General features: G+C 42.7%; 1 protein-coding gene across 2 annotated transcripts in view; it reads right to left on the reverse strand.

Annotated features, from left to right (window-relative positions):
• The window catches only part of LOC144112983 (uncharacterized), a 49702-nt gene that overhangs the window by 1971 nt on the left and 33521 nt on the right, over nucleotides 1-14210 (reverse strand). The window contains exons 3-4 of one of the 2 annotated variants that reach the window (XM_077645835.1): nucleotides 10115-10168; nucleotides 9318-9409 (exon numbers count right to left, since the gene is read on the reverse strand). In XM_077645835.1, coding sequence (XP_077501961.1) covers nucleotides 9318-9409; nucleotides 10115-10168 — 146 coding nt within the window. Of the gene's footprint in view, nucleotides 1-9211; nucleotides 9410-10114; nucleotides 10169-14210 lie in introns of both variants that reach the window. The other variant, XM_077645836.1, reaches the window with a different exon arrangement.

Here is a 14210-nt window from a genome sequence, read left to right on the forward strand (position 1 = left end):
AGAATTCAGATCAGTTGCGAGACGTCCCTACAGTGAATTCTGCACGCAGTGGAAGAGAAAATTCAGGCTGCTTTAAATATCATCGCCAAAATATAGGTCGGTCATTGTAATCCACGCAAAATCACTGCCTTTCACCCTTGAAATTGCATTACTGGCAACATGACAGTGTCTCAAGTCCACCCATGTGAGCTTGAAGTGCTTTGTTGCTTGTTATGGTACATAACCCATTATTATACATTAATTACCACCTGGTATTCTCTGAGGACCACTAAACAATTTATAATGAAATTTCAGTTATTGGCTTAAATAGCTGTAAAAAGCACTCTGACGTCAAAGCATGGTTACATGTCACGTGAGGTATGAAAAAACTGCAATATAATCGCTGCTTCCATGTTCGTTGCCATTCTGGCTGTTCAGGAAAGTTGGCTTCAGCCCTATAATGATTTAAAATGATGAAGCGGTGAATATATCGGCATTTTTCTATGCCTCCTACGACAGAAAACCACACTTTGACATCACAGCCATCGTTCGGCTATTGAAATGAAACTGAAACATCACGACAGAAAAATATGGTTTATGGGGGTTTAACGTCCCAAAGCGACTCAGGCTATGAGAGACGCCGTAGTGAAGGTCTCCGGAAATTTCGACCACCTGGGGTTCTTTAACATGCACTGACATCGCACAGTACAAGGGCCTCTAGAATTTCGCCATCGAAATTTGACCACCGCGACCGGGATCGAACCCGCGTCTTTCGGGCCAACAGCCGAGAGCCGTAACCACTTAGCTAACGCGGCAGCCCCGAAAGAAAAATATGATCATAAATGATTTAGCGGCCATAGGTGAATAACACGTGGCGATTCATGCGTAGTAGCGCCTTCCACATCATTGTAGAGAAGAAAACATGCCACCAAAGTTAGGTGTCTATACCCCTTTAATAACTAAACGAGTGGCAATCAGCTATGCTTAGCATATCGCAATTTTTCCCCTTATTTGCTCCTCAGACAGTGTCTATGAGGAGGCCAAGGCTAAAATTTAGACGAGATCATGGCCCTTGTACAAGTCTTCGCTTCAGTGAACAGAATTCACAAGAGTGACAGCTCAATCAGTAGTTCACATATCACACAAAATACCTTCCTGAAAAGAGAATGCAAATAATTACCGTCATTCCCCATAGTTCAGTGAAATAATTATTCAGTATCCTTCATAGTGATCTTTGAATGTCAACCTTCAAGAACTTAAGGAGAAAAACCACACAATTTTATCTGGCAAGTTCTTGCACATAAGGTACACTTGTGTGCAGTCCAATGAAAGCCTGAATGTGAAAGTCAGATTATATACACTAAGATACAAGTCTACACAGGCCACAGCTCATTTTGTGATACATACATAGGACAACGAATACAAAATACAATCTCTTACAATAGCTGTGTCAGGCTGTGCAAATTCAGTAGGGTGAGCTTATAAAAAGTGAGTCCCAAAGCAGATTTTTTATTTCTAATTCTATGTGCACAAGAGAGCTATAGTAATGCTCATAAAAACTAATGATTGCCTAAATATTCAGGCATATTGGCAACAGCCATTTTACTGACCTTGTCTGGTTGCACAATTACTGCCTTCATGAGGACAGTACAAGTGTGCCTTATCAGGCTATGAACTCATGAGTATCAGTTATGCAATTAATGACAAAACACACTGGCACAGTAAAATCAGGAAATGAAATCGATACATAATGAATTACAGATGTTCAGCAAAGCAATCAGTATCTTGAGAAAACTAAGATTGTACACAGTATGCCTCATACAGCCAAGTATCGTCTGTTATTAAAAATGCTGCAAAATAGCATGAAAGATGTCAAAAGTGAGGATAAATGCACACAGCAACAAATACTGTTTTCACAGTGCAGTAATTCTATGTGCATGAGGAAAGAACGTCAGTCATTTGTGATCAACCACAAGCCATTTCAGTGTTCTCTTCAGCACTGCCAAAACAATTCTTTGAAACCAGTGACGAGTTACAAACAAAATAACACATAGAATTCAGCACACAATACTGAGAGCACAGGTTTTGCATAGCTGCAGTCTTTACAAAGCCCCAGCCAGCAGACAAAGCAGGAGTGAAAAGTGGTTGAGCCACATAAAATGATGTAAGAGAATTGCAGATTCATGGCTGTACAGCACAATCATCAAGACAATAATTGATGTTATGTCAAACATAGATGCTCCAAAAGGGTTATTATTCCAACACATGCAATTTTTACCTTTGATAATTCTGCTTTGAGTGAAAAAAACAAAAGGAAGCATAACATGGCAGAAACATGGTATAAATGAAATAATCAAATTGCAGGCTTAAGAGAACGACCAAACATTCTTCATCATAACTGCATTTTGAACTTTCTGATATATGATGTGACACATGTTCTTTCACAATGGCGATCAAGTGATCTTGCTTTGAAACACCCAATAGGGTCCGATTCACCAAATTTAGCACCTAAAATAAAGCCGCCATATTCTCTCATTTGTAACTTTAATTCAACATAAAGATTTGGAACAAATGAGCTTCCTTTGCTAAACGGTGAGCTCCAGCTGCTTAGGTTTTTCTATTCTCCAATCACAAAGTCAACTGACGGTGACATGGAACGTCCTACTGACACCGGCGCACTTTCTTGCAGCAATGTGCAGCATTTCCTGAAAGTTATGACTGCCCTGAAACACACGCCAAAATGACCTATTCTCCTCTGGAATGCCCTTCCAAACCAATCAGACCACTCGCCTCCTGTTCCTCCTTATTCTCGTGGAGTGCTTGGCTTGCATCGATCACTGCAAGACCAGCTGGCCTAGAAAGTCATACGCTGGCCTAGAAAGTCAAGTAGAGCAGACAGAAAAAGGAAAGAAAAAACCCAACTGCAACTGGTGGAAGTGCCTATATGTTCTGTACATTTAACAATCATAATTGCCATCTAGGTGTTGATTTCAAGAGCAGATTAGTTAACTTCAAACCATGAGTAATGATGGTTATCTGTGGAGCAGCAGTGCTTATAAAGAGATATGCATTGGGTACAATGGAATGATTTTTTTACTGGAGGAGGGACACATTTTATCATAGTGTGAAAAGGATCGCAGGTGAAAGGGAGGACTTCTATGCCTGAAAACCTGTTAAAATGCCGCTACCAAGCTTTATAAACCTCCAGAGTGGACATAGAATTGCGTGGCACATAACATAGCATTGCCTTTTCATGCCTGTCATAGTAAAGCTGCCCGACTGTATTGAAAACCGCAGCAAACTCACTCCATGATTAGGTGTGTGATTAAGATCCCATGAAAATGCCTTCATGAGAGAATAAATGAACGTAGTCTGTTTTGCCAGCACCCGAGAAGATCATTGGGCCAAAATTCTCCCAGGACACGTAACTGATTAAGTATGGGAATAAATTGCTGTTCTTAGCCTTGTATTTTTGCAACACCTGTGTATTGCAGGATCAGCAGATTATCTCGGCTGAAAAAAAGAACTCGCAATAAATACAACCTAGCACAGCCAAAAGTACAAGCAATGAACTGAGCTCAAATCCAACCAAAGACCGTAACCATAAACTCCGAAGTGGTCCGCAGCATTATATAGGCACTGCCAAATCTAGACCTGTCATTGTCACGAATTACCCAGAAGGGTTCTGCTGTGCCTAACTGAGCACAGAGTCCGAAATTCAGAGCATAACAATGCACAGTGAGAGGATATAAGCCTGAGGATATTATCTGCGCAGTTTGGAAGCAGTTGTCCATGCAGGTTTTTCCTCTATGATCTAGCAGACTGTCTCCGGCAAACCTCTTTGATTTGCCTGCAAGATAACACACAGAAAAGCAGAATGTGCACAAGAAAAAGTGTCAGTTACACAAACCAGGGTTTAAAAAGCAGCCACTTGTGCATGGTTAAGGCAGAGAATATTTAGCGTGATCAATAGGCACCATAGGCCCTTAATGTCTCAGCAGCAGCCATCAAAATCCAAGAATACATTTAATCTTGCGATAAACCCACGTCAGCAGAAAGACTACTCCCATACACACGAGGCCCGTGGTGTGATGCATCTAGGGAACGCTGATGTGATTTTAGATGCAGACAACTGGCTAAGGTAAAACTCAGATCCACCACATCAAGGAAGTGCCACAACCCAGCAGAGTCAAACCTAAATTGCACATCATACATGTTGCAGCTGTTGCCTATTTTATCAGCACAACATGCACTATGCATTTCAAAGCAAAGCTATCCTTGTGGATGTCATCTCCGAGGCAAATTTGGAAAGACAGTCGATAATATGCAGTCATAACATAATATGCAGCTCATACCCCAGCAGCAAAGTGCCGTTGCCTGCACATGTTATGTACAAAAGTGCTCCCATAACTAAGCCTACAAGCTGAAAGAAAATTTTCATTGCATTCCTACTGAAAAAGAAACTGGAGGGGACACTTTAGCCCGACATTAAAGCTAGGAGGCAACAGGGTTACTGAGTCAGTATGTGGAATTGGTCGTTCTCTACTTTACGTTAAGCACAGTAAGGCAAATGGGATTCAAGTGCTCTACCAGTTCAATTTTCACTTTTCTGGTGTTCATTGGAGGCAGCTGTTCGGATAGCTATAAAAGGTTAATGCTCATATATGAGGAATTGCTCATTCTCAAGTTTACATTCATAGATCCCTAGAAGTCCTCATACTACTCGTGCAGTGGCAGAGCTGTTAAGCGAGGCACCACTGCCTTACTATGGCAGGTGCTACCATCAGTGCGACTTGTTTTGCTTGGGCCTCTCCCCACACAACCTCTTGCGAACCTGTCACTGTCAGCTGGTCGCTAGGTGTATGCACACACACACACACACACACACACACACACACACACACACACACACACACACACACACACACACACACACACACACACACACACACACACACACACACACACACACACACACACACACACACACACACACACACACACACACACACACACACACACACACACACACACACACACACACACACACACACACACACACACACACACACACACACACACACACACACACACACACACACACACACACACACACACACACACACACACACACACACACACACACACACACACACACACACACACACACACACACACACACACACACACACACACACACACACACACACACACACACACACACACACACACACACACACACACACACACACACACACACACACACACACACACACACACACACACACACACACACACACACACACACACACACACACACACACACACACACACACACACACACACACACACACACACACACACACACACACACACACACACACACACACACACACACACACACACACACACACACACACACACACACACACACACACACACACACACACACACACACACACACACACACACACACACACACACACACACACACACACACACACACACACACACACACACACACACACACACACACACACACACACACACACACACACACACACACACACACACACACACACACACACACACACACACACACACACACACACACACACACACACACACACACACACACACACACACACACACACACACACACACACACACACACACACACACACACACACACACACACACACACACACACACACACACACACACACACACACACACACACACACACACACACACACACACACACACACACACACACACACACACACACACACACACACACACACACACACACACACACACACACACACACACACACACACACACACACACACACACACACACACACACACACACACACACACACACACACACACACACACACACACACACACACACACACACACACACACACACACACACACACACACACACACACACACACACACACACACACACAAACTGGGCAGGTTCCCCACAACCCAGCGGGCAGGTGGCACCAACCATTGAGCAGTCTGGCACAAAGCAGGGTTCAGGCAAGTATACAGACAAACACGCAATGGCTAAATGCTGGGAATGACCATTATAGGTGCTAGCTTATAACAGACATCAACATTGTTTAATATGGCAGGTAGCCCTGCATTTTGAACTAGACCATTTAGTGCAATCAAAGGGTAGCACACATTTTTCATTCCTGGCTTGTGGGTTTAAGACACGGAAAAAGAGGTTCTAGAGTTGTATGTCATGCGAGCATGCACAGGGGGACGACCTCCATATAAAAAAAATGTTTAGTGCTATACAGTAACTAGTGGCTTTTTGTACCAGTTTTTGACGCAAGCTGCTGGCTACAGTAATCAAGATATGGCTCACCAGCTTCCACAAGTCACTATAGTGCACCGTGAACTGTTTTCAGGCATGCCGATGCAGAAATCATAAAGGACTACACTTTCCAAGGCAACTCGAGAAATAACTTTCTTTTGTTATGCAATTAAGGACACAGAAGATCATGTACATATCAGAAGAACTGCAAACGGTGCAATCTCTACGAACCTGCCATCTTTTACTAAAACATGCTACAAGAGAAATAAAGTGTGGAAAGCTCAGTGGAGACCGAGTCAGTGATATTGTCATGGCTGAAGACACACACACAATAAATTTAGATAGGTTAATGTCAGTCCCACCCTTTCAGCCTGTAAAGTGTTTACTTGGAACACAGATGCACATGTTAAAATAGCCGGCTTAAAAGATAATTCCGGCAAGTTTCAGCTAAGGAAATTAGTCTCCAATTGCAGCTATACATTTTTCCAGCTTTAGAGGTTAACGCGTGAACAAGGCCGAATCTGTCCTGACTGGGCGGTGGTGCAAAGACGAACCACATTTTTACTGGCACGCAATGCAATAGTGATATTCCCCAAGTCACTCACAATTCCCCATTCTCTGTGGACACATGAATTTCTTCCTCCGAAGCGTTGCCTTCTTCGCACAGACTAATAACACACAAAAAGGAATACGTAAAGCACCACACAGTGCAACTGGAACCGGTGATGCAAGGATTTTCTGCTAATGTCGATCAAGCTTGTGTCATCATAGTTTATGAGCATGGTTAGCATGGGCCTGTTTAAATAAACAAACACTTTGAAGACCTCATGGAGAACCTAGATTAACTATATCTTGTGAAGCAGAAAGTTTTATCTGTGCATAAGGTATTGTTGATTGGAAACTGTGAGCTTCAAAGAATAACATTGCTAAACATTGCGAGGACTGCACAATGAGCAAAAAATAGAAAAATGGTGTCATCTTTTTTAATTTACCGAGAAGGTTATGATAGTTTGTTAGTGATGTATGCAAGGGGTTGTCTATGTAAAAGAGCGGCTGCTGGGAGTACAAAAAGTTAAAAAATTGTCTCCAAAGCAACAAGCAAAACAGCAGTATGGCCAAATGATTGATGGGAATCCTGAAACCTGAAGTATATTGTAACAAGGAAGTAATCAGTCATTGGCATCGACACCAGCACAGGCATATGGCTACAAAGGAAAGCTGTACAGCTTTTACAGACGCTTCATAGTTAAGCTTGGTTTATGGTGATTTAACGTCCGAAAGCGACTCAGGCTATGAGGGATGCCGTAGTGAAAGGCTTCAGAAATTTCGATCACCTGGGGTTCTTTAGCGTGCACTGACAAAGCACAGTACACGGGCCTCTAGAATTTCGCTTCCATCAAAATTCGATCGACACAGCCAGGATCGAACCGTCTTTCGGTTCAGCAGCCGAGCACTGTAACCACAGAGCCACCGCGGTGCCCACTCGTAGTTAAGGAAAAATTTGTTGGTCGAGCAACCGCTCTGGAGAAGTGGCGGTCCCAGGTTCGAACCCTGGCCCAGGGCGAATTTTTCTTTAACCGCAAGGTTTCTGCAGAGGCTGTATAGGTTTCCTTTGCAGCTGAAGGCTCCACTTGGGTAGATGCCAAGGAGTAACTGCCCCTTTATTACTACAAGATGGCGTTGCACTATAAACCAATGCCATCAGACAGAACAGCCTTGTTGCGAGGAACAGCACCGAGTGCTGACGAGAGCAATAGGAATTTTGTCCTAGATACAAGGCACAATGATGTCTGTGCATTTCGACGTATAATAGTAAAAAAAAGAACACCTTTTTGAAGAAGCAGGCTAACCAAAGAAGTGAACTTTTTTGAATTGTAACTGACAATATGCCAAGTAAGGAAGTTTTACAAAGAGCCAGAACACATTCAACATTTTGTAATGGAAAACACAGTAAATGCTATTGTGCACTAGGCAGTTTCACACAACTGACCTAGATTAGAATCTTTACAATACACTACAAGATTACAATATTTTTCACCTGCAGTATGTAGAGTATCTCATTTTTCAATAGCCATAGACCATGGCAGCTTATTATCATGAACACCTTGCATGAATAGATTAGCCTTTTTCAAGGGGCACTAACACATCAAATATAGCTGAATCAAAGTGAAATGATCTTGAACAGCTGATATTCTGGCAACCAAACAGATTTAAAATGGAGTGGACCTAATATTCCACAAGCATTATGCAATCTATATCCAGCAGATGCAATGCTCTGACAAAGATGCAGATGTTGATTTTTTTTTGTTAGTTTTTGTTCCAGACAACACAAAACTCTATAAACCTGGCAACTAAAACAAGACGTATCAATTTTATGCTGGACACCTACATGTCCCCACTTGTTGCTGCTACTAACACTGCTTGAGTAAACACAGATTTTCACAGATTTTCCTGTGTGTCAGCTATAGGGGCAGTGATATTAATGAGCAAATTTATAATAAACTTGTACACAAAACTGCAGGCAGCTAAACATATTGATGAAAGGCATCATGGACCACTGCTATTCTTTGTGCATTGCATCCTTGTGGTGTTTCAGATTTTCCCTCCTACAGTGTCTTTTGGCTCAAGTCACATTGGAAGGGCTTTTCACCGTTATGGGATTTTACATGCCTCAAGGCCTGAACTATCTGGAAAGGAAATGGGGCACAGATGGCACTGAAATGGCTTAGCACCCATGTGGGTACGGATAACACCAGGCTGTTTTTCAGTGCAAAGCTGCTACCACAATGGTTGCAATGATAAGGATGTTGACCAGTGTGAGTGCGCAGATGTGCTTCCAGGTTGCCCTTTTGTGTAAAGCTGCTACAACACTGGTCACAATGAAAAGGACTTTCACCGGTATGCACTGAGATGCTTCACTAGATCGGCCTTTTGTTTAAATCCCCTGTTGCAGTGGGTACATTCATGCAGGTTCTTTCCTGCCGGTTTGCCCTGGTGGTTACCCATGCCAGGAGGAGCAGATTCCATGCAATGGCTGAGATGGGAAGAATCTTGGCCAGGAGATGCACTGTGTCTGGTTTGCATGACCACAGACCTGCATAAAGGTAGAATACTTTCAGTAAAATAAAACAACCAACACTCCACTGTTCACTTGGAGCTATGGCTAGATGAATGTGGAGGACACACTCATCAAAAGCTGTGGGTGTTACCAAAAGTTTTAATCAGTAGATAAGCCTTAAGGAGAATTCAGATCAGTAGCAAGAAGTCTCTACAGTGAATTCTGCATGCAGTTGAAGAGAAAATTTAGGCTGCTATAAATATCATCATTGCCAACAACATAGGTCAGCCATTGTAATGCATGCAAAGTCACTGCCTTTCACCCTTGCAATTGCATTACTGACGTCATGTCACTGCCTCAAGTCCATCCAAGTGAGCTTAATAACTAAACGAGTGGCAGTCAACTATGTTTAGCATGTTGTTTTTGCTTTATTTTCTCAGATAGAACTATGTTTAGCATGTTTTCTTGCTTTATTTTCTGAGAGAGCACAAGAGGAAAAAAAGGCTAAAGGCTAAAAGTCTGACGAGGCCTTGACGCCTATACAAGTTATCGCATCAATGAAGAGAACTCATATGGGTGGCAGTTCGATCAGTAGTTCACATATCACACAAAATATTTTAAAGGCAACTATCACAGTCATTCACCACGATTCACTGAACTGCATCTTCTGTGCCCTTCACACTATTTATTGAAAGACAACCTTCAGAAAAGCAGGAATGGAGAAAAACTGCAGATTCTAACCTGCTGAGTTCTGCCCAGGAAGTTCGCCATGTTTGCAGTCCCTGGAGCTCAAGCCTGCACATGAAAGCCAGATCATATCCACTGAGACAAGTCTACACAAGCCACAGCTCATTTCATGTTACGTGCATGAAACGGTGGGTATACAACAATTTCTCATCTAACAGCTGTGGCAGGCCATGTCAATTCAGGACAAGATTAAAAAAAGTGAATTCCAAATCAAACATTCCAGACTTCTTGTTCTACTTGCAGAGAACCACACTTACGCTCACAAAAAACTGATGATTGGCTACAAATTAAGACATTAGATTCAAGTCAATGGCCACTTTACTGACCTGTTCACGAGCACAATTACTGGCATCATGGGTAAGAGCATAAGTCTACCTGTGCAGGCTCATCAACTCATGCGAGTAAGTTATGCATAATGACACAACACATTCCTACAGCGCTTCTTTTCTTTACTGAACTTATACTATTTCCACTGCACATGGAAAAAACTTTCAGACAATTGCTACTGGTAGAAAAGCCGATTACAGCTGCCCAGGAATGTTGCCAATTTTCCTTAACATGTTTCCCCCTGCAGTGTCTCCAAAAGTGATATTAACCAAGTAAGAAGCACCACATCTGAGAATCGACACTACTGTGTCTCAAGTGCAGTTATAGCATACCATATTTACTCACGTAAGACCTCCGCCCATAATTCTGGGATGAGAAATTGGGGAGATGAAAAGAAACTGTCATGACCAAGTTTCTCAATGTTCTGCTTTATGGTAATCAGTAAATCAGTGCGCTGCCTGGAGGGGTTTGACAGGCTTTTTCAAAACCACGGATGGCACAGAGAAGCCCAATCCCTGGCAACATGCTGATGAGGGGAGCTCAACGGACAGCAACGAGAGTGGAAGTTGATGATGACAATAAATTCAAAAGGTGCAAGGGCAGCTTTAGCCAAAGAGCACCATAGCATGAGGCACTTTCGTCTATATAAGGTGGGGTGAAAGACCCATTTCCAAGCATTACATCCAGTATGCATTACATCCAGTATAAGCCAGGGGGAAAGCGCCTGTACAGTATGGAACACTGTTAAAGGAAACATGCGGTCGCGTGAAGTTGACTTCCCGCAAGGCGCTGCTGCAGAAACCCGGAAAGAATGCCAAGCTGATTATGGTCCGGAGTTTTTTTCGGCATTCCGTCCCCATGCATGGATTTCATTTTTCACACCCATAACGCATCTATTACTTCTTCTCGCTGCTGAATTGGCTTTTTCCATTCTGTGGTCGCGTTTCGTGCGAAATAAGCAACATATTCTCCGGGCTAGATAATCCACGTGTGAGTGACTTGGTTCACATGCCACTCAATGCGTACAGTACATGTACATACAAAAAATTCCGGACCATTATCAGCTCGGCATTCTTTCCGGCTTTCTGCAGCACCGCCTAGTGGAAAGTCAACTTCACGCGAATGCCTGTTCCCTTTAACAGTGTATTATACTGTACATTATCACTGGTGGGTGCTCAGTGGCACTGGGATTTGAACCCGCACACCCTGCAGAGGATCCAGCTCATATGACAAGGCCTTGACTGCAGAGAGAGTGAATGTGGAAAATATAGTGAATAAAACTGCAATTTGTCACCTCCTAGCTGCTGCATTATTCTCAGTACAATCGCAGCAGCAACACATTACTTTTACAGGCATTTTAAAATTCATGAAGACTTGACTTTTGTCAGAGCCCCAGTCGGGCAAAACTAAAAAAGAACACTGCAGGCAAGTGAGTCTTGCAAAACTGGAGCTGCCTTGTGCCACAGTGTGTAACATCAATAAAGTAAAGGGTTACACAGAAACAGTTAGCAAGCAATTCTTTACAAACAGCTTCGCAGAGTAAGTAAAAAATTCCAACAAGAAGTTGATTGAATGTCCATCCCAATGGGCAATAAAACAGCTTTGGATGCCTTGCAGACATTTAGGACATCCAAAGGATGTCCATGGGACAGCCAGCAGAGTATCAATGCCCAGTGGGATACCACCTCCATGAATTGAAATTCGTACATAATGAAATACAGAGGCGCAGAAGAGCATTCACTATCGCGAGAAAACAAAAAACTGTCACAGTGCATTCCATACAGATATATTGCCGCCTATTAAAAACGGCTCAAAACAAAATGCAAGATGTCAGAGTGTGGACTGAATGCAAAAAGGAATGAATACTGTTCTGACAGTCAGTAATGCTATACTGTTCTGACAGTCAGTAATGCTATGCGCCTCAAGAAAGAAGGTCAGTCGTTTATGAGCAACCAAGAGCAATAACAGAGTACTCTTTAGCAATGGAAAGAGAATTCCCAGGCCAGTAAACAGCAGCAAATAACATACCATGTAGAATTCACCACACAATGCCTAGAGCACAAAACTGGCAGAGCTACTCTCTTCACAAAGCCCCAACCAGCAGAAAAAGCAACAGTGCAAGGTGATGGAGTCGCACTGAATAACGTAGGCAACAATTTGCCCATTCAAGGCTGTACAGCTCAAGAATAAAGATAAAAATTGATGCACCAAACACTGATGCACCAAAAATGCCATTATTTCAGCGCATTCAATTTTCACCCTTGATATTTGATCTTCCAATGAAAAACAGAAAATAATATAGTATAACTGAAAGAATCAATCCGTATACTACTGAGACACGTGTGATCTCCAGCTGCCTATTTTTTATCTATTCTACACGTAACAAAGTCAATTGACAATCGACTCTGACACCAGCACACTTTCTTCCAACAGTATGCGACATCTTTTGACAGTTATAACTGCCCTGAAACACATCCCAATTTCACCCATTGCCACCTCTAATTCCCCATGGCTAGAGGCCCATGTACTGTGCGATGTCTGTGCACGTTAAAGAACCCCAGGTGGTTGAAATTTCAGCAGCCCTTCACTACGGCGTCCCCTCATAACCTGAGTTGCTTTTGGACGTTAAAACCTGTAAATCCCAACCAAACCATTAAACCTCTTCGCCTCCCCTCTCGATTTTTTTCTTCATGGAGTGCCTGATATGCCTTGGATAGCTGGAAGACCACCTGACATTTGTGCACCAGGCCGACTTCATTTCTGGCGCTTGATTTTTAGTGTTCAAATAATGTGTTTCTAATACTACTACTAAGTGCACATCACAAGAATACACAGGTCGGAAGCTCTGCTTGACGGCTGTGCATGTCAGGTCTTCTGTATGTACCACAACTGAAATAGGAACCTGAGAGCTCAATGAAAACTGTTCTCCCAAAGTACAACGATTTCTGCTCCAAGACTCTTGAGCCAAAAGGAAAAAAAGAACTTCGTGCCCCCTTATCATCAGCAACCCCTGAAGCCACAACTATGCAGTGATCCATTATTCCCTCTCTTTTCCAAAACCTGTTGTCATTCCTGTGGACTTATATTTACGAAACAAGTTCAATAAACAAATTTTCTGCTTTGAGGACAGTGCCCTTCTCCTTATCATTCAGATCAAGCAACTACATCAAAACAATTTCTATCCAACTTTGTACGTAGACACAATGCACTGGGATGACTGCACATGCAATTTTCTAGGTTGTGAGCATGAAGCAATAGAGCCAGGTGTGGTATTCAAGGTTTTTTCTGTGGAAGCTTGTATGCATTGTCTTTTCAATAATGGCCTGGAAAATAATGAAGAAAAAGAGTCACTACAAAAGAAATCCCACGAGCAGCGGTGCCAGTCTGCTTTCGTATAAATGACAATGCACAAAGCATAAGTGAGAATTCCCAAAAACCACATCTGACTGCACACTCCGTCATTTTATTACTTCTGCAGGGACAAATTATGAGAACGAGCTTTTGAAACTGACGTTCTCTAACAGCTAAAATGCGATGTCAATTGTGATACTTTTAGCCACAGCTGTCTTCAATAGTTCTCCTGACAGAGCCAGATGGATTCTTATGCACCTAACTTTGCACAGGCAAATAAATGAAGGTAAGCTCCTGCACAATTTTGGTGCAGTAAGTTGCTTTCAAAGGTTCTTCAGACATGTAGGTATGCTTTGTTCTCATAATACTGGTCCTCATGCCTGCAAATCAAAACAGAGCATCGCAGCATGAG

The sequence above is a fragment of the Amblyomma americanum genome, chromosome 1 (assembly GCF_052857255.1).
Source record: "Amblyomma americanum isolate KBUSLIRL-KWMA chromosome 1, ASM5285725v1, whole genome shotgun sequence".
In the NCBI taxonomy this organism is placed as follows: Eukaryota; Metazoa; Arthropoda; class Arachnida; order Ixodida; family Ixodidae; genus Amblyomma; species Amblyomma americanum.